Source organism: Telopea speciosissima, chromosome 10 (assembly GCF_018873765.1).
Source record: "Telopea speciosissima isolate NSW1024214 ecotype Mountain lineage chromosome 10, Tspe_v1, whole genome shotgun sequence".
Taxonomy (NCBI): Eukaryota; Viridiplantae; Streptophyta; class Magnoliopsida; order Proteales; family Proteaceae; genus Telopea; species Telopea speciosissima.
In genome coordinates, this window is record NC_057925.1 from 54,496,006 (window position 1) to 54,520,778 (window position 24,773).

At 38.9% G+C, this 24,773-nt stretch overlaps 5 protein-coding genes across 11 annotated transcripts in view; 4 read left to right on the forward strand and 1 right to left on the reverse strand.

Annotated features, from left to right (window-relative positions):
• LOC122641471 (stem-specific protein TSJT1) overlaps nucleotides 1-4,396 on the reverse strand; it is a 21,265-nt gene extending 16,869 nt beyond the window's left edge. The window contains exon 1 of the mRNA XM_043834718.1: nucleotides 4,384-4,396. The gene's annotated coding sequence lies outside the window, so the exon portion shown is untranslated. The remainder of the gene's footprint in view (nucleotides 1-4,383) is intronic.
• The window catches only part of LOC122641469 (perakine reductase-like), a 24,059-nt gene extending 1,802 nt beyond the window's left edge, over nucleotides 1-22,257 (forward strand). The window contains exons 2-11 of one of the 5 annotated variants that reach the window (XM_043834715.1): nucleotides 332-502; nucleotides 811-1,014; nucleotides 1,141-1,313; nucleotides 1,562-1,658; nucleotides 1,795-1,948; nucleotides 2,057-2,240; nucleotides 7,548-7,697; nucleotides 7,887-7,983; nucleotides 8,094-8,247; nucleotides 8,698-9,089. In XM_043834715.1, the coding sequence (XP_043690650.1) occupies nucleotides 332-502; nucleotides 811-1,014; nucleotides 1,141-1,313; nucleotides 1,562-1,658; nucleotides 1,795-1,948; nucleotides 2,057-2,240; nucleotides 7,548-7,697; nucleotides 7,887-7,983; nucleotides 8,094-8,247; nucleotides 8,698-8,891 (1,578 nt within the window). In that variant the 3' untranslated portion in view covers nucleotides 8,892-9,089. Of the gene's footprint in view, nucleotides 1-331; nucleotides 503-810; nucleotides 1,015-1,140; nucleotides 1,314-1,561; nucleotides 1,659-1,794; nucleotides 1,949-2,056; nucleotides 2,241-6,386; nucleotides 6,522-6,634; nucleotides 6,806-7,103; nucleotides 7,308-7,524; nucleotides 7,698-7,886; nucleotides 7,984-8,093; nucleotides 8,248-8,697; nucleotides 9,090-10,136; nucleotides 10,150-19,932; nucleotides 20,087-22,027 lie in introns of those variants that run through there. The other 4 variants (XR_006329908.1, XM_043834714.1, XM_043834711.1 and 1 more) reach the window with 4 other exon arrangements.
• Nucleotides 10,795-13,332, forward strand: LOC122641470 (perakine reductase-like). Of its 2 annotated transcripts, none has more exons than XM_043834716.1 (7): nucleotides 10,795-10,950; nucleotides 11,063-11,230; nucleotides 11,553-11,756; nucleotides 11,962-12,134; nucleotides 12,284-12,431; nucleotides 12,530-12,683; nucleotides 13,046-13,332. In XM_043834716.1, exons 1-7 carry the CDS (start codon nucleotides 10,891-10,893, stop codon nucleotides 13,237-13,239), a joined length of 1,101 nt encoding a protein of 366 aa, XP_043690651.1. In that variant the 5' UTR covers nucleotides 10,795-10,890; the 3' UTR covers nucleotides 13,240-13,332. The 2 variants fall into 2 exon arrangements, with proteins under 2 accessions (XP_043690651.1, XP_043690652.1); XM_043834717.1 differs by having other exon boundaries at nucleotides 10,813-10,950; nucleotides 12,284-12,380.
• Nucleotides 17,618-19,901, forward strand: LOC122641472 (probable aldo-keto reductase 1). The gene is made up of 7 exons (XM_043834719.1): nucleotides 17,618-17,849; nucleotides 17,891-17,900; nucleotides 18,072-18,142; nucleotides 18,278-18,445; nucleotides 18,975-19,178; nucleotides 19,353-19,525; nucleotides 19,702-19,901. The coding sequence occupies exons 3-7, from the start codon at nucleotides 18,083-18,085 to the stop codon at nucleotides 19,793-19,795; spliced, it is 699 nt and encodes a 232-aa protein (XP_043690654.1). The 5' UTR covers nucleotides 17,618-17,849; nucleotides 17,891-17,900; nucleotides 18,072-18,082; the 3' UTR covers nucleotides 19,796-19,901.
• Nucleotides 22,258-22,873: 616 nt separating the features above from the next.
• LOC122642502 (early light-induced protein 1, chloroplastic) lies at nucleotides 22,874-23,605 on the forward strand. 2 transcript variants are annotated; one of them, XM_043835999.1, is made up of 2 exons: nucleotides 22,874-23,157; nucleotides 23,254-23,605. In XM_043835999.1, exons 1-2 carry the CDS (start codon nucleotides 22,906-22,908, stop codon nucleotides 23,596-23,598), a joined length of 597 nt encoding a protein of 198 aa, XP_043691934.1. In that variant the 5' UTR covers nucleotides 22,874-22,905; the 3' UTR covers nucleotides 23,599-23,605. The 2 variants fall into 2 exon arrangements, with proteins under 2 accessions (XP_043691934.1, XP_043691935.1); XM_043836000.1 differs by having other exon boundaries at nucleotides 22,874-23,151.
• Nucleotides 23,606-24,773: the final 1,168 nt, after the last annotated feature.

Below are 24,773 nucleotides of genomic sequence, written 5' to 3' on the forward strand. Positions count from 1 at the left end.
TGAACTAATTTCTGTTCTATGATAATCAAAGCAATCTGATGAAGGCCATTCAGCAGTCAGCCAAGTATTTGAAAATTTGCCTGTTCTTATATAAGTGATGATTAAGGTGTTCCAGATCACGGCACCATTGACTTGGTGATATACACCATTAATCAATGGATGTGCTCTACCATTTCTCCTAAGAGATCATAAATGATGAGAAGAATTGATTTTTTTTGTGTTTGACAATTTCAACTTGCAAACTCCATTGCTTCTTCAAACTAGCTATGACCATGGAATTCCTCTATTTATAATTTCCTGACAATAATTCTTTTTTCTCTTCTGCCTACAGGTTTCTAGTCTGGGCTTTGGCTGTGTGGGACTCTCTGGACTATACAATGCTCCTCTCTCCCATGAGGCTGGATGTTCAGTAATCATTGATGCTTTTCATAAGGGAATCACATTTTTTGATACATCAGACTTGTATGGAGCTAAGCATGACAATGAGATCATGGTGGGGAAGGTAATCTTTAATACAGTATTGAACACAAAAGTGTGAAAGACTAATTAGACAGGAAATAAGAGGACTAATGGTTTATAAATCAAAGAAAGGAATGGGACAGCAAGCAAATTGACTATTTGGAATGCTTTACAGTAAAGCATAAGATTGAGAACCAAATTGAGTACAATAATACACTTTGCTTATTTTGTTCATGTTAAATCAGATGGAGGAGCTAGTTTTCCTTCTATAAGAACTAAAGATATTTACGAAGATATGTTTATCTTGCAGGAAGGCACCGACGGATAATAAATCTATTTCATTGTTTGCAGGCCTTGAAACAGCTTCCCCGAGAAAATGTTCAATTAGCAACCAAGTTTGGAGTAAGAATGCAAGAAGATGGTGAAAAAGCAGTTAATGGTTCACCTGAATATGTACGGAAATGCTGTGAAGCTAGCCTTAAGCGCCTTGATTTGGACTATGTTGATCTATACTATCAGCACCGAGTTGATACAACAATTCCTATAGAAGACACTGTAACCATTTTAAACAGTTCTCTGTTTATTTACTCATTTCCTTTATAGTTACTGTTTAATTTTTATGGTTGTGAATAAACTAGAGTCTAACAGGGAATTGGATTTGAACTATGTCTGGGAAGGTAGATGGGGGAGCTTAAGATGCTAGTGGAAGAGGGAAAGATTAAGTACATTGGGTTATGTGAAGCTAGTCCTGACACAATAAGGAGAGCCCATGCAGTTCACCCTATCACTGCTTTGCAGATGGAGTATTCCCTGTGGTCTCGTGATATTGAAGAAGAGATAATTCCACTTTGCCGGTTTGTTGATCTCTTTCTCTTCTCTTCCTCCTATTGGTCATGTTCTTGATTTAAATTTTGTGGAATACATTCTGTTAGAAGTTTCTCAAAGAAATGAAGATTGCTTATTAGGTGTCTGACTTGAGTGTAAAACAGAATCATATCAGAACCAAGATGACTGAAAGGCTTTATTCTGAATTATATTATTAAATTTCATATTCTTCCAATTTCCAATAATCACTCACCAGATGCTGCTTCTCAACTCACAGAGAGCTTGGTATTGGGATAATAGCATATAGCCCTCTTGGTCGTGGTTTCTTTGGTGGAAAGGCAGTTGTGGAAAGCCTACCTACAGATAGCATATTGGTATTATGCTATTCTTGGCCTTACACCTTTGCTACTACTTTCCCTGCAGCTGCTAAATTCAAAATGAACTTAATATTTCGTGTTACCGTTATAATCAAGATTCTTAACCAAAACCTGCTGTTGTTTCTGTTTATAGGTTCACCATCCAAGATTCACAGGAGATAACTTAGAGAAGAACAAACTTCTCTATACTTGTATTGCGAATTTGGCAACAAAGTATGGTTGCACCCTTCCTCAACTTGCACTTGCTTGGGTTCTTCATCAAGGGAATGATGTGGTTCCAATCCCAGGTGAATTTTGCCTTGAGTTTTTTAGGAATTTTGGTTTGGTGGGTGGATTGACAATTGTGGCAAAATCTTATTTCTTTTTCTTGTTTTTGGTTCTTTCAACATATATAGGAACAACTAAGATCAAGCACTTGGATGATAACATTGGCTCTTTGGCTTTGAAGCTTACACAAGAAGATTTGAAAGAAATTTCTGATGCAGTGCCAATTAATGAGGTGAGCGGTCATAGAGGTTATGGTGTTGTCTCCATGTTTTTCGATTGGAAGTCTGCGAATACTCCAGCAAAAATTAATTGAGTCCGGACACCAAAATTGAAAAGCAAAAGGTAAGCTTGTTGGGTGCAACTTTTTGGAGCTGCCCATGCATTGAAGAATGAAGACCACGTCAAGTGATTAATTTTTCTGATACTAAATTTAAGCAGTTTTTAGATTTTAACAGTGTCAAAGGATATATGTTGTTGTTATGCTGCACTTCTCGGCATAATCTTTCATTTGGGATCGAGCTGAGCTGACCCAATTCAAAAGCTGTAGTTATATAACTGTACTCATTGATTGACAAGTGACTTGTTTGGTTGGTAACAGAAACCAAATTTCATTAAGCTGTTAGGAAATTAGTGTGTGTGTGTGTTAGCTTGAACCTGGACCATGACCAGACCGACTAGGCTTATGGTTGGAGCTTTGACCTGAAATAACTCAGAGTCCTTATCTAAGGATGAATTTGTACCACCACCAGGGGTGAGGAAAGTGGGCTCAACTGAAAACCAACCCAATTCTGTGTTGGGGTTGGCCTTTTTTTCTGCTAATAAACATTTTAGCTTCTGGTTGCCATTGCTGAATCCAACAGATATTCTATAGCTCCATTTATGTCTATGGGGGTGCTTAATAGAGTCATAGTTTGCAGGTTTTATTCTCTGGTACTTCCCCCCCCCCCCCCTGTGATGAGTAAAAGGATTAGTTGCTGAATGGGAAGGAGACGACACAAAAAGAGAACAACTTCACTCTGTATTCTATGGAACTATATGGAAATTGCTGTAACACAATGTGCAGCTGAGCAAGTATGAAGAACAAACAGAGCCCATCTAATATCAGTATTGGAACTGCTCATGTCCTGGAATTCACTGCTCAAGGAAACTCTAAACAGATTAGCAGCTCGTTTACTGTCTTGGTAACCGAAATTTCGGTTCAGTTGTTTAGGCTTTAGTTTTCAGATATTCAATCTTAATTCCATTTATTCCCGAAAAACCAACTTGTTGCAGAGGTGTAACAGATCCTAAGTGTTTGATTTTGAGCCACAATGAGGGACAATGTGCCATTGAACGTTGGTAAATATGTTTTACCGAAAAAAAAGCGTTGGTAAATATGGTGGTGCTTACCCCCCGAATTTAGCTCGTCTCCAAGGAGATGTGCGCCCAGGGTGCTGCCAGGGGGCATCCAGCGGTTGAGTTGTGCCGCACACATTTAGGCGCATGCCTAGGGATGTGTGTGGCACAGCCCAACGGCTGGCAGCGCCCTGGGCATTCCTTGCTCCCTGGAGATGATCCTGATCCTTCCCCCCTCCCTCCCCCATCAGCCCCCCCAACGGCCCAACCGAACCACAACAAAAGAAAAAGAAAAAAGAAGATTGATTAACATGATAGTTTGGCACAAATGGATAAACACAAGGAAGAAACTATGGCTGTGCTTGGTATGCATTATTGGAATGCATAATAGGTCAACTTTCTTTCTCATATGATAAAAACAACTATTATTATCACTCGAGAATGCGAAATCATCATAGAATGCATACCAAACACAGCTTAAATATACAATCAAACCTGAATACAAGGATTTATTTACTCAAAAAAATAAAAGTAGGGTCGATGTTCTTTGTGCTGCAGCACAAGCTGTGCCCAGACACATGGGGGTGGCATTTCCACCATTCAGGGGGTGGGACAGTCATTTTGCCCACCCCCATTTGTCTAGGCACAGCCTACTCCTCCAACACAGAGAACGTTTTCCCAAAAAATTAATACAAGGATTTGATTTATGGGAAAGGAAAACGCTGGGTATGCTAGTAGTATACCATATACTAGCACCCAATGTGTGTGTCTCTCTCTCTTCTTCGCTTTGAGATGGATAAGGGAGTCATTTCAAAGGAGGTAATAGAGAGATAGACAAAGGGTTCTAGCATACATATCCCTCTCCCTTGATTTATTTACCCAACAAAAAAAATAGTACAAGGATTTAATGTGAATGTTTACATGTACCTGAGAGAGTTGGAATTTTTCATAAAGCTACAAAAATACTCCACACCATCCTCCACTTCACTATGTGATCTCTCTTGCTTGTATCTAGTGTTTTCTCTACTTAGACAAGGTATAGAAATCTTAAAAACCCTGATTACCATACAATTATAATTTTATCCATGTATATATAATGGATTCAAAATCCTACTGTGACTCAGTGAGAACAAACACCGAACAATTCTAGTCTCAATGAAATAGAATTGCGACTTAGATTAGGATCAAGGATCTACACATAAAAAATTATTGACTCCACTCACTGATCAAAGGTTAAGCTCATGTTAAGTTGTGGTCCGAAAAGGTGTTAGGCACCTCGATCCACCCGATTAAACTGTATTCAATCATGGGTATGTTAAGTATGCCAAACCATATGCATCATGATACAAATTAAGAATAATATTCAGAAGGAAAAGTGGAAAAGATATGACACACATCTATCCAATTGTGTTACAATGAAAGGGTTAGTATGCTTAAAGTAAGTTAATAAAATTGATGCAAAACCTAATTTTAACTATTGTTTATACCCTAAAATAGTGCAAAAAGAAGATAAAAAAAAAGGTTAATAAACGTGTTGGAAAGTTACAAAAATGTCACTTCCTAAGTAGATGTGATATATCATCATCATGAAAAAGACAATATGTGAAATAAACTGAGGCAACAATCTAATGATACCCATATGACAAATAGAGAATAACATTAAAAATAATAGAATAAAATTTGTGTACATATTAAATTACCAAAATTCCCTTATATACAAAACTAACCTATGATACAAAGAGACATGAAAACAAATAAATAAAAAATAAATTTCACAAAAAATAATCCTGATGAAGAAGGTGATAAAACATGGTTCCAAACACTGTAACTATAGCCACTGATCCTCAAAAACTTTGGGAAACATAGTACATCAAAGCCTTAAATAAATAGAACATAAAAAATATAAAATCATAAGTACACAAAACGTAAAAATTTAAGAAAAATAGCAAAAACCAATGGAAAAATCTGGAAAAAAGATCACAAATAAAAGCTAATGAAACTTATTAACTTAATATACAAAAAGCCCTATCAAGAACTATCCAGACATCCCTCAATTTATGGCATGTTGCCCACAATGGAGCAACGACGTACCTACAATGTTTGGAGGATTCCCCAAAGCACACTAGATAAAATTAAATGGAAAAGGAAAAAGAAAAGAAAGAAGACTCACCTAGCTTTAAAATGGTGAACATGGTAGGGATGTTGGACAGGGATAGACTCAGGTTTGAAAGAGCTCAAGTATGCGTAGCAACAAGGGCCAGAAGAAACAAAGGCTCTCTCCTCAAAAAACTTAATTGAAAAGTAGGGGTGTGAGATCCGGATGTTTTTTTGGACTTCTGTACTTTCTATATAGAAAAAATTGATATACTTATATACCTTCTTCCCTCTCCTTGCACATTAGCCATTGTACCGATCTCGACACATAGCATACAACAATCTATTGAACGTCACTCATCACTTTTTGGGACGAATTTACAAACATGAAAAAGAAATCAAACAAATAATTTCACATGAACACAAAAATTTATTGTAGTTTGGCATGAATGCCTACATCCATCCTGAAGAACCAAAGAATTTTTTACTAAGCCGGAAAAACACTCTACCCCACTCCCCACCTCATTGTGTGATCTCTTGATTGTATCTAAGATTTTCCCATACAAATAAATATAGAATGGAACCAAAACTCGACCTCCACATATACTATCCCAATAGTAATTTTGTAGGGGTCACTATAGAATACAAGACACAAAACCTAACAATATCAAACTCGATGGCCTAATTCAATTATATGGTTAATCATGTATTAAGAATTTCTATTGTATTTTAAACTAATTATATTTGATGTTGATTGTGAATTACTTTTCAAAGACTTGTTTTACAACGTGGCAAAATTTATTTAGGGCCCAACTTCTCTCCATCCCTGGTGAAGAGAGAATCTCTTCATAAACCCGATCTGACCAATGACCATTGATTGGACCAGAGAAGGGTACTTTGGACCATGAATAATAGGGGTATGGTTTAAGTAATAGCTTTGGCAACGGCAACGGCATGCGGCACGCAGACGGTCGAACGTGTGAGAATCGACAGGTACAACATAGATTGATGCACAGAGACCTTAAGTTGTGGAGGCTCTGTTCCTTCTTGACTTGAAAGACTTATCTGATCGAACTCAGAGGATTGTTGGTTTGGAATAGAAAAATGTCCAAGGTTCCCCAAATTCAAATTCCAAGAGTGAAATTGGGAAATGAAGGATTAGAGGTATAAAACTTCGATTCTTCTCTAAATACCCATGCCGACAAAATTTTGAAATGAAGTAATTTGTATGTGGTGACAGTTATTTGAAATGAAAATTATTCCTTCTTGTTGACAAGGTTTCCAAGTTAGGTTTTGGATGTTGGGGTCTTACTGGAGCTTACAATGATCCTCTCCCTGAGGAAGTTGGAATTTCAGTCATTAAGGAAGCTTTTAATAGGGGAATTACCTTTTTTGATACTGCTGATTCATACGGACCTAACAACACTAACGAAATTCTGGTCGGAAAGGTATTCTTGACTTCACTCTTTTTTTTCCCCACTTCCCCATCTTCTTTCCGTCTTAGTTTTATTTTAATGAGTTTTTCCTCATGAACATGATTTTTCTGGAAGTTTTTACAATTCTATAGAGAAACCCATGTTGACATTCTTGAAGATTTTCCTTTTCTTTCTTCTTGTTGAGTCTTTGATCATTCATTGGTTCGAGAGAATTAAGCTTAAGTAGACATCTCCTTTATCAAGGAATCTGTAGTTAGATTTTTAGTTCAGTTATGGGATTCCCCATTTTAAGTAGATTTGGAATTTTCAGGCCTTGAAGCAGTTGCCCAGAGACAAAATCCAGCTTGCTACCAAATTCGGTATTGCTGAAGTTGCTGTCACTGGTTTAAACGTTAATGGTTCCCCTGAATATGTAAGGAAGTGTTGTGAAGCTAGTCTTAAGCGTCTTGATGTGGACTACATTGATCTGTATTATCAGCACCGAGTGGACAAATCGGTACCAATAGAGGACACTGTAGGTGAATTCACTTTGTTTTCTTAAATCATGAATTATGTTCACAGATGTTGGTTTTTGAGAAAATTAGGATGGTAGAGATATGCTGAAGCTGAACCTAAATGTTTAATCTTTTTTTTTTTTTTTTTTAAAGTCCAATCCTTCCGGTAGACATTGCTGCTATCACTGATATATTTATGGTTGAGTGGGTCTGAATAGTTTTCTTTTGGGAAGGTAGATGGGGGAACTTATGAAGTTAATGGAAGAGGGAAAGATTAAGTATATTGGCTTATCTGAAGCAAGTCCAGATACAATAAGAAGGGCACACGCGGTTCATCCAATCACAGCAGTACAAATGGAATGGTCTTTGTGGACTCGCGATATCGAAGAAGAGATAGTCCCACTTTGCAGGTCAGTCAAAATAATATCTTAGTTGGCTTTTGCAGCGGCCATGGTCAGTTCTGCTGGATCTATAATGAACAACCCGTGCAAATGTACTTCGGAGTGTAGATAAAACAAGGAAGTTGTGTCATTCTGTTCTACTTCTCAGGTATTGTGGTTGATCCCTTTTTAATAAACTTTTGTCCTTGGATTATGCAGGGAACTTGGCATTGCAATAGTAGCGTACAGCCCTCTTGGTCGTGGTTGTTTTGGTGGCAAAGCTGTTACAGAAAGCATTCCTGCAAATAGTTTCTTGGTATTTCAAGTTTTGGTTGTTGAGATGATATATTTGTTTCTCACGATCTAACCTACCTACCAAGTTTTGTGAATTGTTCTAATTACCTATTGCCCTTTTTATGCGGTTAGATTAGACATCCAAGGTTCACTGGTGAGAATTTAGAGAAGAACAAAGTGCTATACAAGCGAGTTACTAACTTGGCTGCTAAGCATGGCTGCACTCCAGCTCAACTAGCTTTGTCTTGGGTTCTCCATCAAGGGGATGATGTGGTTCCAATCCCAGGCAAGTGTTTTTTTATGGATTTTAATTGTCTTTTGGATCAATCTTCTAAGATTTCATAATTAAAATTTTCTTTTCTCATGAAACAGACCTTTCCTCTTGAGATTAAATAGAAAAATAACTAATACAAATTAGCTAAAATTCGAGATTTATTATTGCTAATATTCAAATGGTGCTCAACTTATGGATTTGCATTTTCAATGCTATGTTGTTAAAGAAGTGAGTTGAAATAAGGTCGTTATTTTCTGAGCATGTAGGTTATGCCAGTTTTCTTGGCTTCTTTCAGAAAGATTACAGTGATTGATAGATTTAGGTGGCAAGTGTGCTTCTATTAAGTTTTAAAGAAGTAATGCTACTGAATCGGTTGAACACATCTTAAGCCTTTTCTTTTTAGCTCAAATTCTTGTGTGTGTAGTCCTCACTTCACTAGCTTCTATGGTCTTATCTTTACAGGGACAACCAAGCTTAACAATCTAGATGAAAATATTGGCTCCTTGGCAGTGAAGCTGAAGGCAGAGGATGTCAAAGAGATTTCTGATGCTGTGTCTATTGATGAAGTATCAGGTGCTAGAATCTTTGACAAGATATACTTGCACTCATGGAAGTTTGCAATTACACCTGCTAAAAATAGCAACCTCCTGGCATAGGATGTGATTGGCGCCAATCACAACTATCCTTGGCCTTATTAAGAGATTTTAAATCCTTGATTATATATGTTCTACATATAATTTATTGCCACTTGAGTAGCACACTTTTTTATCGCACCATCAACCATGTAAAACAGGCACAATATAGAAGAATTTTATCAACTTTGATGAGATACATGTTCCAAAAAGACTGTTTGAAAGGTATAAGTGTATAATAGACATGACAGTTATTGACTGTACCAGCCACAAGCTACTGGTTATGTTTGTATTTGTGTTAGTTCGGGCTTGGACATTATAAAATGGACTACAAACTATTTCAAAAGAAATCCTAACCTGCACCCAATTCGTTTCAATGGTGGATATAGGCAATGATTGGTTTATCGGCTAGTTGAATTGGTCTTGTTTGTTTGGTTTGCCATTGCATCTAAATAATATGTTCTTCAGTATGGCAACTCTCAGCCTGCCCAAACCCAGGGCTATTATTTGAGCAGGTTACTGGGTACTACAACTCAATAAGGCTAATGGTTGGGTTTCAGGCATGGGTTAGGATCTGGTGATGAAGTGTATAGTATAATTTTTGCTCAGGCTTTCAAAGGTCCTAGAATCATTCAACCATGAATGGCTTTAACAACTTTTGTTCACTTGATTTTGACATCTCAGTAGGATTGGTTGTGCAAAAATTGAATCGTCTGCAGAAGAAGGTGGGTCCTACCTCCAAATGAAATTTGAGCCCCAATCAACTTGCCACGTGGTTAGAAAATTAGAAATTTTGGTTTGGTGGGAGGATTAACAGTGTGGCAAAATCTTTTATCTGTATTTCAAGCACTTGGATGATAATTTTGGCTCTTTGTCTCTTAAGTTTTTCAATTCTTTAAGCTGTAGTTTTGTAATTGTAATCAACTAATCATATTGCTACCAGAGACCAAAATTCATTAAGCTATTTGGACATTGGAATATGTGTGTAAACTTGAATCTGGACCAGGACCAGAGAAACTAAGCTTATGGTTGGATCTTAGAGCTGAAAAAAAAATCACCAACAGGGGTGGCGTGGCGAAGGTTGGCTCGACTGAAAACCAACCCAATTATCTGTGTAGGGGTTGGCTGTTTATGCTGATAAGTTGGACTAGTTGGGATTTCTCAATCGAATTATAAACAGGTTAGCTTCAGGTTACCATTGCTGCTGGACCCAAACAGATATTTCAAAGGTGCAGTTATGTCTTTGGGGTGCAGAATCGTATTTTGCAGGTTTTATTTGTAACTTTTGGTCTTAAGCAGGTTTTGTTTTCTGAAATTTTCTTTTATATAATTTTTTTCCTTGTGACAAGTACAAGGATTTTATATCCCGAATGAGGAGAAAATACCAAAAGAGAACAAATTCACTTTATAAGCTATAATAGAGCTGTATGAAAAATGCTCTTAACACAGTGCACTTGAGCAGGTATAAAGAACAAACAGAGCCCATCTATTCTCAGTGTTGGAACTTCTCAAGTACTTAGGTTGAGGAAAAACTCTCAAAACAGATTAGCAGCTCCCCTACTGTCTTGGCAACTGAAATTTCGATTCAGTGGCTTCTGATCAGTTCTCAAATATTCTCATATTCCATTCATTCCTGAAAAACCAATTCACTGCATAGGTCTAACAGATCGAAATGCCATTCTTCAATTAAAAAAAAATCCACTTTTTGACCGATAGAACCGATCTGTATCACTACGCGGTATCACTAGCTGCCTTTTTATTAATAGACCGGTTCGGCCGAACTGGGTTGGGCGGGAACAGGAAGGAGTTCAGGACTGTATAAGAAGTGAAGAAGCTATAGTTTTCGCAACTACTTGCGCCGAGCAGACTGTAGAGTTGATAAGGTCGGACGTATGAGAATCGACATGAACACACTACAGACTGATCCACACAGATCATAACAAGTTTTAGAATCTGGGTTCCATTTTTGACTTGAAAGACGTATCTGATCGAACTCAGCCGATTGTTAATCTGGAAAAGAAGAATGTCTAAAGAGCCCAAAATTCAGATTCCAAGAGTTAAATTGGGAAATCAAGGATTAGAGGTATAAAACTTCGATCTTTATCAAATACCCCGGTCGACAAATTTTGAAAATTGAAGTAATTTGTGTATGTTGACTGTTATTTGAAATGAAGATTATTCCTTCTTGTTGCAAGGTTTCCAAGTTAGGGTTTGGATGTTGCGGCCTTAGTGGAACTTACAATGATCCTCTCCCAGAGGAAGTTGGAATTTCAGTCATTATGGAAGCTTTTAATAGGGGAATTACCTTTTTTGATACATCTAATGCATACGGACCCAAGACTAATGAAATTCTGATCGGAAAGGTATTCGATTTATTCTTTTTTTAACCGTTCCCCTAATATTCCAGCCGTCCTCCGTTTATTTTAATGGGGTTTCCCTCATGAACATGATTTGCCGGGAAGTTTTACAATTCCGTACACGGTACCTTCATAATTGATTAAATTTGAGAGAAACCCATGTTGAAATTCGTGAAGATCTTCTTTTCTTTCTTCGTGCAGAGTCCTTGATCATTCATTGGTTCGAGATAATTAAGCTTAAGTAGACATCTCTCTATCAAGGAATCTGTAGATGAATTTTTTGTTCATTTATGTGATTCCCCATTTTAAGTAAATTTGGAATTTTCAGGCCTTGAAGCAATTGCCCAGAGATGAAATCCAGCTTGCTACCAAATTTGGTATTGTTAACGTTGCTGCCAGTGGTTTTCAAGTTAATGGCTCCCCTGAATATGTAAGGAAGTGTTGTGAAGCTAGTCTTAAGCGTCTTGATGTGGACTACATTGATCTGTATTATCAGCACCGAGTGGACAAATCCGTACCAATAGAGGACACTGTAGGTGCATTCACTTTGTTCTTTTAAATCATGAATTATGTTCACAGATGTTGGTTTTGAGAAAACTAGGGTGGTAAAGATCTGCTGAACTGAACTGCGTAATCTTTTAAAATCAAATCCTTCTTTTTGTAGACCTTACTGATACCACTGATATAAATATATATATGGTTGGGTGGGTCTGAAAAATTTTCTTTTGGGAAGGTAGATGGGGGAACTTATGAAGTTAGTGGAAGAGGGAAAGATAAAGTATATTGGATTATCTGAAGCTAGTCCGGATACAATAAGAAGGGCACATGCTGTTCATCCAATCACAGCAGTACAAATGGAATGGTCTTTGTGGACTCGTGATATCAAAGAAGAGATAGTCCCACTTTGCAGGTCAGTCATAATAAGAAATCTTAATTTGCATTTGCAGTAGCCAGCCATGGTCAGTTTTGCTGGAGATATATTGGACAACCCATGCAAATGTACTTATTAGGTATTGTTGTTGATCCCTCTTTAATAAAATTTGTCCTTGGATTATGCAGGGAACTTGGCATTGCAATAGTAGCTTACAGCCCTCTTGGTCGTGGTTTTTTTGGTGGCAAGGCTGTTACAGAAAGCATTCCTGCAAATAGTTTCTTGGTATTTCAAGTTTTGGTTTTTAAAGAAACCTTCCCGCAAAACAGGAATGAAGTATTTTGGGATGATTTATTAGTTCTCAGGATCCAAACTACTTACTGAGTTTTGTGAATTGTTCTAATTTCCTACTGCCCCTTTTTTTTTTGGGTTAGACTGGACATCCAAGGTTCACTGGTGAGAATTTAGAGAAGAACAGAGTGCTTTACAAGAGAGTTGCTAACTTGGCTTCTAAGCATGGCTGCACTCCAGCTCAATTAGCTTTGTCTTGGGTTCTCCATCAAGGGGATGATGTGGTTCCAATCCCAGGCAAGTGTTTTTTTTGTGGATTTTAATTTTCTGTAGGATCAAACTTCTAACATTTCGTTGTTATAAATAACTTTTTAAATTGAACAAGTTCCTTTCATTTTGAAATGGTACTGAACTTACAGATTTGAATTATCAATTCTCGTGTTGTAAAGAAGTTTCTGAAACAAAATTTTCTATTTATATGCAAACAATTCTCTTGGTTTCTGTCAGAGATTTTTTTTTTTTTGGGGGGGGGGGAGGGGGGGGGGTTAATAGATTAAGGTGGCAAGTTGAACATCTCTTAAGCCTTCGCGTTTTAGCTTAATTATTGTACTGGTGTATGGTACTCACTTCACTAGCTTCTGTTGTCTTAATCTCTACAGGGACAACAAAGCTTAAGAATCTAGATGAAAATATTGGCTCCTTGGCAGTGAAGCTGACGGGAGACGATGTCGAAGAGATTACTGATGCTGTGCCTATTGATGAAGTATCAGGTGCTAGAATCTATGAGAAAATAAACTTACACTCATGGCAGTTTGCAAATACACCTGCTAAACATAGCAACATTGTGGCATAGGATGTGACTGAGCCAATCACAACTGTCTTTAGCCATATTAAGAGATTTTAAATCCTTAATTGTATATGTTCTACTTATAATTTACTCCTCCTTCAGTAGGATATAGAAGCATTTATCAACTTTGATGAGATGCATGTTATAAAAAGAGATGGGTGTTAGAAAGGTATAATAGATGTGGCAATTACTCACTGTACCAGCCATAAGCAACTTGTTATGTTTATATTTGGGTTAAATGTGGCAATTACTGACTGTACCAGCCGTAAGCAAAGGTACTTTTTGGTGAAGATTACCTACAAAGGAAGGTTTGTCTGGTTCTTTTTGTTTGGCAAGGAGTAATCGTTATCTAACATGAGGGAGAAAAACGCAGCTTGGTCGTGCCCCTATGCCCTCTCACATGGGTATACGAAAAGACCATCCCGCCTTTGCTGGTCAATGCCTATGTGTATGCTGTCATTGGCCAATTGGTGGATTGCCCACACAATCAAGTAGCGTTCTTTTTTCCTTATTTTATTTTGCATTCAAATCCTTGGATCAGGATCGTCTACAGGGAGCCGAGCGCCCAGGGTTCTGTCAAGGGGCATCCAGTGGCTGAGTTGTGCCGCACACATCTTGGCACATGTCTAGGGATGTGTGTGGTACAGCCCAACGACTCTCAGCACCCTGGGCATGCTGGGCTCCTTGGAGACGAGCTAAATTCCAAATCCCTTTGACTTGAAAAGGAGATTAAATATTACACAGAAAAGTATAATTATTGAATATTTTAAATTTAATCATATCATGATGGCAAACTTGCTATATTTGTTTTTACATGAAGTAGGTTACATAATCATGAGCGTAAGTAAAAAAAAAAAATCAAAATTTTTTTTCCCCTTCCCTTCTCTTCCCTTGGTCATATTCAGAAATGTACCATCGTATTCATAAAAATCCAAAATTTTCTTTAAATTAGAGTAAAAGTAATTTTCAAATTTATTAAATTTTTTTTATTTATTATAATGTCGTTTGAGGTGGTATGGTCATGTTCAACGGGGGAGGCCTATGGATGCCCCAGTAAAGAGAAGTGATATGATCCCGATTGAAAGAGATAAAAGAACTTTGGACAAACCCAAAATAACCATAGGAGAAATTGTGAAAAAGAACATGCATAGTCTAAGTTTTGTACCAAATATGACTTCGATTAAGGCCTATTGGCAGGCTAGGATATATCCATATAGTAAATCCCATTTAGTTGAGATTCACCTAATTTGTTGGGGGTGTGTCTCTTCCCTGAGGTTTGTACTAAATACAGAGAGACCCCTTTTATTTTTAAATTATACAGTCACACCCCCTGAATTCCTATTCCGTCAATTAGATGTTACGATCTTGATGAAGTTTGCTTTCAAATGACTAATATACCCTTTTCAGGGTTTCTGTCATAGATTGTAAACCCTAGGCAGAAAAAACCGACGGTTAGATATGACTCATGACTTTCACCAATCCAATCCTAACCTAACCCTAGTTACCCATCCTCTCTCCTCCCTCTCTCTCACTCAAGTGCAACTCCTCTCGGAGACGACGGCCTATTTCTCTCTCCTCTGCACAAAAAAAAAAAGGATGAAACAAATCCAGGACCGGCCTGAGTACGAAGGACCCTTCGAAGCCATCGGAAAACATCCACAAACGCCGGCGCTGTCTGAGGCAGAGGGTGAGGACGAGGAGGAGATGTTGTTGGCTGGGGTTTCCTCGCCTTCTGGTTCATGAAGCGATCCGCCGCCGAGCTGCTTCGAACATGCGACGCACGTTAGCATTTTCTCTCACACTCCTTTTGAACCTGATTTCTGTCTGGAATCGATTACGCAACCGAGATAAAGATCCAAGCCACTGACAAAAAAGGGGAAAAATGAATTATAATTTACTCACACCGGCAAATCGGCTTTACATTTGTTAACCAGGGAAACGTAACATACAGTCTCTATTCCTCTAATCTTAGTTTTCTCCATCATCTTCCTCTTCTACGATATTCTAAGTTTTATCTCTCCTAGTTCGCACCATCTTTGAAGATCCCTGTCTCTCACTTTCTTCTGTTTGTCTCCGCATCAAAATGGATAGACATTCATCTCCCTAATCTCCTCTTTTGATTTTTTTTCATCCCCAATTTTATCACATTTCAGAACCTCAACTCCAAACCAAATACTCGAAATCGTCCCAAATTCATTTCTAGATTTTGAAAGACCAGTTATAAGATGCTTTAAAAATTCTTTTTTTCATCACGGTGTCTAGTGAGTTACTCTAATCTAATGACTTTCTGAGTAGAGCATTTTTTTTTCTGGGTTCAAACAAATTTCAGATCGGATAGGGTAGATATCAAGGTACTTACATATCAAGTTTCAATCCAAATGAAAATTTCCATAAAAAAAATATAGTTTGCCCAAATGAAAAATAAACCAAGCAATTGACAGCGTAATACTAAGCACTAGCAGTGACCATTTTGTGTATTACTCGTAACCCACCTACTGGACATGGATATTGGTTCCTGGCCGTGACTTGTCTTCTCTATTTTTGCAGGAAATACGGTAGAATTGGTATCCAAATTAGCATTGCAGGTTTTCCGATGGGTTCAAAGGGTCCTTCATACTCAGGCCGTTCTCTTTTTTTTTTTTTGTGCACAGAAGAAGAGAGAAATAGGTCGCCGTCTCCGAGACGAGTTGCAGTAGAGAGTGAGAGGGAGGAGAGAGGATGGGAAACTAGGGTTAGGTTAGGGTTGGATGGGTGGAAATCATGACTTAAATCTGACCGTCGGATTTTTCTACTATGTGTCGACAATTTAAGGGAAAATGGATAAAAACCCTGAGAGGGATATAATAGTTATTTGAAGGCAAACTTAACCAAAGCCGTAATTTCTAACTGACGGAATGAGGGGGTGACTATATAATTTAAAAATACAGGAATCGTTCTGTATTTAATATAAATCTTAGGGAACGATAGTGTAATTTACCCTTTTTCTTATTATTTTCCATCTTTCATTTGTCATTGATAAACCAAAATATCTCACCAATCAAAAAACAGATAAGCAGCTAGAAGCGTGCTCAACCCACTCAACCCAACCAATTCGACAATGTAGAGCCGCCATATCAGATAACTTGATGGCACAACCGGCCGGACCTCCCAAGTGAGGTCAGGGTGCATGCTTATAAAGATCATCACATGGCAATACCAACCCAGACTAAGTAAGGGTGCGGTCATCAACATGGTCTCCAACATCACCAAAGAAAGCCCAGACAACTCAAGTTCGACATAGATGCTGCGGAGCCCGACCCGACCTTATAGGTCGGCCACCAGACCAATTGCAATCCGCCATAGGCAACCCATGGGGTCGATCTCCAAGATCGCACAAGGCACAAGGATGAAGACGTCGGGTCGCCTTACAAGGTTGCCTCCCTAATATTTGATTGACCCTTACAGGTCGGGTACGAAACCAACTAGGCCGACCTGGTAACCGATCCAACCGCTACGTGATCTCATGTCGGGATATTCAGAACGTCAACCCCACAAGCCTAACCACTTGACTGACAAATCAGTGGCCAATGTCGTGTTCTAATGGAGGAAAGACTCTTTCCAAAGAGGAAGCATGCTTCCAAGAGGAATCTATATGGGATCTCCTACCATGGGTAGAACACTTGCCAAACCGGGATTCTCCATAACCGCTTCTCATTCAGCTCTTCGGCTATAAATAGTCAGGTACTCAGGTACACCCAGGTAAGGGGGATGATTCATTAATTCTCAAGCACTTCATCGGTTGCCATTTGAGAGTCCCCTGTCGGTCAAAGCCGGCTCTCGCTTGTGTGTTCTTTTCTGCAGGTCTTGCCTTGGAGAGCTGTCAAACAATTTCAAGGTGCAACAGTCATTTTCCTACTTTTCATTTGTCATCTCTTCTCATCCTCCTTTCTCCTATCTCTTCATTCATTTTTTTTTGTTTAAATCTCAGTGTTTGTTTACTTTATTTTGTTTGGATCCATATAACCGACCTGATTAAATTGGGATAATGCTATTTGTTGTTGTTGTCATCGTCGTCGTGTTGTATTCTTTTCATTTATACATATATGAAATGACGTATTTTATTTTAAAAAAACTATAAAGGTATTTTAATTTTCCACTTAAAGGGTTGTGAAAAAGAAAATCTCAATTTTGAATAAATAAATATCACAAAGCTCCATGAGTATCAGGAATCATGATTTTCATTTTGGCCTGAATATGAAATTCATTTTCATGTTAAAGTGACGAACAATATTAGGAACCCTTCTAAGGTATTGATTGATAAATTTATGTCCGATTTACTCTTCGAAACTCAACTCTTCAGTCTCCGCGGAGCTGTCTGCTCACTTTGCTGAAAGTTTAATACTTGGAGTTAATTCAGCAACAGAAATCGAAGCAACTACAGATTCTCCAATGGCGGAAGGAATCGTAATTCCATAGGTTTCCGTCATCCTACACAATAGCACCAACTCAACACTCCGGAGATGAGTGAGATCTTCTTCGGCAAGAGAAATAGCGTTCTTAACGTGCGATCATCGTCTGTATGAGAAGTTTTTTCACTACGTCTCGTTTTTTGGTTCACCAGATACCATAAGGATTACGCCGATACGTCCACATTCCTCTACTTCCTGCGATTTCTCTATTTGTTCAAGGTATAGTCTGAACTATGAACTTAGAAAAGCAAAGTTTCGTCTTTCTCGCCATCATTTACTCTGAACTTTATACGCTTCCCGTGAGCAAATAACAATCACAATCATTTCTGGTAGGGCAGATTTATTTATTTTCATCTTAAGTGTTCCTCACTTAAACCAGCAAATTTCTAGTCTGCAGAGAAATGTCTGAAGAGCATGAAATTAATTGTCCAAGAGTGAAATTGGGAAAGCAGGGATTAGAGGTAACGCAGCTTTGAATTTTTCTCCACATACCCATCTCGTGAAACTTCAAGTTATAATTTTCCCCCTCCCCTAGCCCTCCCTCGTATTTCCCCCCTTTTTTTGGGTAACGAAAATTAGCCATTTTGGTTGACCAGGTTTCCAAGTTGGGATTTGGTTGTGCCGGCCTAACTGGAGGTTACCATGATCCTCTCCCAGAAGAAGTTGTAATTCAAGTCATTAAGGATGCTTTCAGGAAGGGAATTACATTCTTTGATACAGCAGATGTATATGGAGCCAATGCTAATGAAATTCTTGTTGGGAAGGTCTTTCTCCTCTGCCTTCAGCATTTCAATCTTAGAATAAATGCGTAGCCTTATGGGTTTTCCTTATGCAAGTGAAAATTTTACAGCTTTTATAATTTCGTGTTTTAGAATAAATGCCTAGTCTTATGGGTTTTCCTTAAACAAGTGAAAATTTTACAGTTTTTCTAATTTCGTGTAAAAAAATAGTTTCTTTTATCTGATAAAAATTTTTTTTATTCAAAATCATGAAGATCCTTTCTGTTCCTCTTTACTGTTAAAGCTTTTTGATCATTCATTGAGATGAAATTATTGAGCTATGTTAAAAGACCAACTCCTCAAATAAGAGGTCATGAGTTCAAACCACCCTGGGGCCTTTCCCTATCCCCTATCCCCCCCCCCCCCGCCACCCAATTAAAGCTCTCCAATTCCAAAAAAAAAATAGGAAAAAAAAATTATTGAGCTACAGTGTACTCCTCTGTTGAGGAACCTGTAGATAGATTTTGTATTCTTTCTGTTATTCTCGATTCTAAGTAGATTTTGGAACTTTCAGGCCTTGAAGCAGTTGCCAAGAGACAAAGTCCAACTAGCAACCAAATTTGGGCTTGTCAGTGCGACACCCTCTCGTATGCAAATTAATGGCACCCCTGAATACATAAGGAAGTGTTGTGAAGCTAGCCTTAAGCGTCTTGATGTGGATTACATTGATCTGTATTATCAGCACCGAGTTGACAAATCAGTTCCAATAGAGGACACTGTAGGTTTTTCATTCACATTGTTCTCAAGTCATAATTTTCATTTGAACTTAGCTGCTTATAATCAATTCTGGATAAGTTCTTGTCCAGTTTGATTTGTTGTTGCTCTGCTTGCAAGAGTTGCATAAGTTGTGTGGAGCTAATTGGGTTTTGAAATTCATTTTTTGGGAAGGTAGATGGAAGAACTTATGAAGTTAGTAGCAGAGGGAAAAATAAAGTACATAGGATTATCTGAAGCAAGTCCGGATATCATAAGAAGGGCACATGCTGTTCATCCCATTACAGCAGTACAAATGGAATGGTCTTTGTGGACTCGGGACATCGAAGAAGAGATAGTCCCACTCTGCAGGTTAGTTCTAAATACAAAATTCAAATTATTTTAGTAGCTGCTATGTTTAATCTGGCTGCACATATGGTTGATAAGCCATACAATTATCCTCCCTATGGAAAAAAAAGCACTGTAGTATTAACCTGTGCCTATGAAGTCATTCTGGCCATTGATAACCTTCTCGTTATATAATGAAGGGATCTTGGCATTGGAATAGTGACATACAGCCCTCTTGGTCGTGGATTTTTTGCTGGGAGAGCAGTTCTTCCTGCAAATGGTTATTTGGTATGAACTACTAACAGCATATGACAGATCATTTTCTCCAAATTGTCATTTATTCTTATGGTTTATTCAACTTGCATAGTGGTGAGTTTAATAAATTGTTCTGATCAAGGCCCGCACAATTTTTTCATCTTTTATTGGTTTAGGCTGGACATCCCAGGTTTACAGGAGATAATTTAGAAAAGAACAAACTCCTGTACACCAGAGTTGAAAACTTGGCTGCTAAGCATGGTTGCACTCCACCCCAACTGGCTTTGTCATGGGTTCTTTATCAGGGCAATGATGTGGTCCCTATCCCAGGTATATGGTTCCCGCAAGTTTTTATTGACCTGGTCAATTGTAAGATTTCAGTTTTACATACCATTTCTGAAATTTAATTGCAGCATATTCTGTTCTTCAGATTAACAACAACAACAGCAACATCAACAACAATTTTAGCTAGAGTTTGCTGTTAACAGCTTATATATTGAAATTCGGAAATGCTAGTTTAAGCTTAATATTTTAAAAATTGATGTTATGATAGATCTAATATAAAGATATGTTAAAAGGATGTGAAATTTAAAGATGTTGGTGGTCATGAGACTCATGACTCCCACTAAGATTTGAAAATATTAGTACATACCACTAAATAAGTTGATTATCTACTAGACTTTAAAAAAAAGGGCGTATCCAGTGCACGAGGCTCCCGCCACTGCAGGTCTGGGCAAGGTCATAATGTACGCAGCCTTACCCTTTGCTTTCGCAGAGAGGCTGTTTTCAGACTCGAATCCATGACCACTTGGTCACAATGGAGCAACCTTACCGTTGATTATCTGCTAGACTTTGATTTATTAAAAAAAATGGTAAATTCGAGCTAAGGTACCCATGTTTCAGAAAACTACGTTTGGGATACCTCATGTTTGAAATATTATGTTTGGGGTTCCTTATTAAGTTATTAGCTAGTTGTGTTTAGGACCAGAAGTATTTTAAACTTTGCCCATAACCAATTCTCTCATCCCCACCTCCGCCCTCTGCCCCCACCCTCGAACCCCCCCCCCCCCCAAAAAAAAACCCTGCAAGTCCCTGCCCCCATCCCTGAGGGCCCAAATGCCAATGCTGCATCGAAACCCATTAAAAAGTGTGTCAAAATAGGAAACATGAATGGTAGCCCATGAAAAACCCAAACCTTTTGATCCTCTTCAGAGCTTGAGGACTGATCTCCTCATTGGTTTCGGGTCCTATCCTTTTCTTTAGAATTTCATTCCCCTACTTCGAGTTATCAACCGTAACATCACTGCACCAGAGAGTCCCCTTATTACCTACCCAGAACCAGCCTCTATCGCCTTGGTGATACTCCCATTGTAATCCTCTACATTGGGAGCCAACACCGTCAATTAAGCTGTAGACCTCTCCTGCATCATCTCTTTTTTATTCTCTGATTTCAACTCAGATGGAGTGATCCCCTTCTCCACTGACCCATCCAATACCTGTTACTGGGCTTTACTAGACACCTTCAAAAGGATCCTTAAGCAAGCTCTCCAGCCCCTTGGAGGCGATTGTCGGACAATAATTCAACAGATTCTCTGATTCATGTTCCCATGCCTTTCATCCTCTCCTGAATCTATCTGATCCATCTCATGTTAGAACGCGAAGAGAGAAGTAGTGTGAGTTGTCAACTTGACGGCAGCCTCATCATTGGCTAGAGGCTTCTTGATCTCATCACCAATGGGCAAGAACAGCCATGACAGTCTCGCCTCGCCAAAGGCGAAGATTATGAGCTCACCGTTTTATCGAGTTCGATGTTGTAGTGCTTGTTGACGAGATGGACAATGGCACCTGGATCCTTGATGAGCACCTCTTCTATCTGTTCGACTGAGGCTGAAGCTTGAGAATTGGGGTTCTGAACAGCTTCCTAGTTGTCTGGGAAGAGATTTTTTATGAGTTCTCTGATGTCCAGCAAGGGATATAGGGAACGGGGGGGGGGGAGTTGCAGAGGGAGTGGCAGAGGACAGGCATGGGGCTGGAGGTGGTGGCGGAAGTGAGGGAAGAGGGCGGAGATGGGGGTGTAACAATTGGCTATGAGTAAAGTCTTAAAACAAAACTGATTAATAAGGAACCCCAAAAATAATATTTCAAACATAAGGTATTGTAAACGTAGTTTTCTCAAACATTGAATACCTCAGCTGTAATTTACCCAAAAGTAAGAAAAGAAAACCTTCTTTTACTGTAGTTCACAAGCTTCTCCATTCTAAATTACTACAGGGACAACAAAGCTTAAAAATCTATATGAAAATATTGGCTCCTTAGAAGTGAAGCTCACAGAAGACGACATAAAAGAGATTTCTGCTGCGGTGCCTATGGATGAAGTTGCAGGCTGTAGAATTCATGAAAGCATATACTCAGATTACGCGTGGAACTTTGCAAATACGCCTACAAAGGATAGTGACACAGTCATGGGAAAACATGCCATTGATTGATTATCTTCCAGTTGTCAAGTTTAAATTTACTTCTTTGATTTACATTAATGGATGGATTGCTTTCTTCAATTTATATGTGTCCTCTTTCTGGTTTTGTACAATGAATTTTGGTTAATCTCTGATCTCAACATTGTATTAAGAATTTTAAAACATTGGTATCCATGATGATTGTGAGCTGCTGCTAATTGTGACTCTTTAGACTAATTAACTAAGAGAAGAGACCCATCGATCCTGGCCACCAAAAGAGATGGTAAGTAGACTGGACTGTACTGTACTGTAGGGACCATTGGGTAGAAGTTAGGTGCGAAAGAAAGCGAAAAGTGCAGAACCCAGAATGATCCTGTCCTCTGCTTTCTGGAATCATCTTTAGTTCCATTTCTTTGTCTAACTGGTTCCTATGGAACCCACGTCTCCCACTATAAACTTGTGACCACAAATGCTTCCATGTGACACTACGGAACCCAAGTGGAAGAATTGCAGTGGGAGATATTTAACAGAGTAACGTGGACTTCATAACAGCCACCACTCCTGCTCTCTGAAATCCCTATATATCTCGCTCCCTTCCTTACACATTCTTTCATCCAGAACTACTTCGGCTTTTTTCTTGACTAGCTAGAAGAGGTAATCCATTTTACACGCTAAAGCACTTCAAACCCAGATCAAATGGCGACCTCCGCATCAGCAATACAATCCATCTTCTTGGCTAACCGTAGCCCTGTGACTCAACTGGGTCACAAAACTCGATCAGACTCTCTTTCAATTTCTTCAACCTACTTGCAACGTCAGCAAGGGAAAGCTAACTTCCATGTAAGATGTTTAGCCGAGGAAAGCAAGCGAGAGCAATCGCCAGTATCATCAACTCCTTCTGTTCCTCCCTCTAATCCCACACCATCTCCTCCTCCTCCTAAGCCAAAGGTGAGTCATCAGTCATCACTAGCTTGTGTTGTTGAGCTTCAATATTTCATTTTCTAAGAAAGACTTAATTGTATGTAATTCGATGTTAATTTGCAGGTTAGCACCAAGTTTGAAGACGTGTTGGCATTCAGTGGACCTGCACCGGAGAGAATCAATGGCAGGCTAGCGATGGTCGGGTTCGTGGCGGCGTTGGGAGCAGAACTTGCGAGAGGAGACGATGTGATTGGGCAACTGATGAACGGTGGGATACCCTGGTTCTTGGGGACTACCGTGGTGTTATCCCTCGCTTCTTTGATTCCACTTTTTAAGGGCGTTACTGTACAGTCGAAATCGGAAGGGATAATGACTTCCGATGCCGAATTGTTGAACGGAAGGCTTGCGATGTTGGGACTGGTGGCGTTGGTCTTCACTGAGTATGTCAAGGGCGGGGCACTCGTGTAAGAGATATAGGAATAGCAAAAACCATGTAATTTTACACAGTTAATGTGTTTATTCTTATTATAAACATGCCAGGCTTTTGCTTTTGTTTGTTTCTTCTTCTTCATCTACTCTCCTTCCCGGAATGTTGCCCAGGAGAGTTGGAACTTTAAAACTTTCCGACCAACAGAAAACGAAAAGGATATACACAGTTGCGTAAGAGACAAGGAAGTAGTGAACAGTTTCCTAACGCTGGACCTAATCTTGTCTTTTCAAAATCATGAACGATAGCTACTGACATTGAGGGTAGAAAACATCCCACTTGATTGACGGAGGATGTGATGTTGGAAGATTTATATGAGGAAATGACGTGACGGCACTAAATTGTAGAGGACGAGAACTTGATTGATGTAGCAAAGTATGAGGCACAGAATCAAATCCCATTTGTTTTTTTCTTTTAGAAAACCAAAATAATTAAGATGAACGTGGAAAACACCAATGTTGATTAGGTAAAGTAGGTCTGCAATAAAGTCGGGTTGAGTTGGGTTTTCTAAAACCCCAATCCAATTCATACTCCCTTTAATTGGTCCCAGACCTGATCCTGACCTCCCCTCAGAGTTGGGCTAGGTTGATCTTAATTGGCCAAAACAATGGGATGTGAAGGGGGAAGGGAAATGTTGGGGTTGGGCTCGGCCAGGGGTGGGGAGGGGGAATGGTGATGTAGGGGTTGGGTTAGGCTGGGATAGACCGAGCACAGTCCGAGGCTTCAACCCAGATCTAACTTAGGACCAGTAATCTCTAACTCTGACCCGCTCTTAGGGCCAAGGTATGTCAGTGTAGGCCCTGTTTGAGATTAGGGCAGACTCAGGTTGTTAGGGGCAAACTTACACCCCTAGGTACAAGTGTTGCTAGATTTTATCAATTTGGAATTAGTCCATACATTGACGAATGGGAAGGGTATAGTGGTCATTTTTGTAAGGAGTGGGAGAATAGAAAGAAACAGGCTGGGGATAGTGTTGGTGTGTCAAACTTTTTGACATTGATCAGATGATCCATTCAATTCTAAGAACATAGATAATCAAATATTTGGTAATGTTCCAACGATGTAAGAAGGAAGCTCTTTAAAATTTATCTCTAATATCAGATGAACCATTCAATTCCGAGAACAATTCCAACATTCTACTTCTAAGTTCTAACCA

Coding starts and splice junctions, on each gene's coding strand:
- LOC122641470 (XM_043834716.1), top strand. CDS start 10,891: ATGTCTAAAGAGCCCAAAATTCAGATTCCAAGAGTTAAATTGGGAAAT. Junction 11,231..11,552: donor ATGAAATTCTGATCGGAAAG/GTATTCGATTTA, acceptor TGGAATTTTCAG/GCCTTGAAGCAATTGCCCAG. Junction 12,135..12,283: donor GAGATAGTCCCACTTTGCAG/GTCAGTCATAAT, acceptor TGGATTATGCAG/GGAACTTGGCATTGCAATAG.
- LOC122641472 (XM_043834719.1), top strand. CDS start 18,083: ATGTCTGAAGAGCATGAAATTAATTGTCCAAGAGTGAAATTGGGAAAG. Junction 18,143..18,277: donor TGGGAAAGCAGGGATTAGAG/GTAACGCAGCTT, acceptor TTGGTTGACCAG/GTTTCCAAGTTGGGATTTGG. Junction 18,446..18,974: donor ATGAAATTCTTGTTGGGAAG/GTCTTTCTCCTC, acceptor TGGAACTTTCAG/GCCTTGAAGCAGTTGCCAAG.
- LOC122642502 (XM_043835999.1), top strand. CDS start 22,906: ATGGCGACCTCCGCATCAGCAATACAATCCATCTTCTTGGCTAACCGT. Junction 23,158..23,253: donor CTCCTCCTCCTAAGCCAAAG/GTGAGTCATCAG, acceptor GTTAATTTGCAG/GTTAGCACCAAGTTTGAAGA.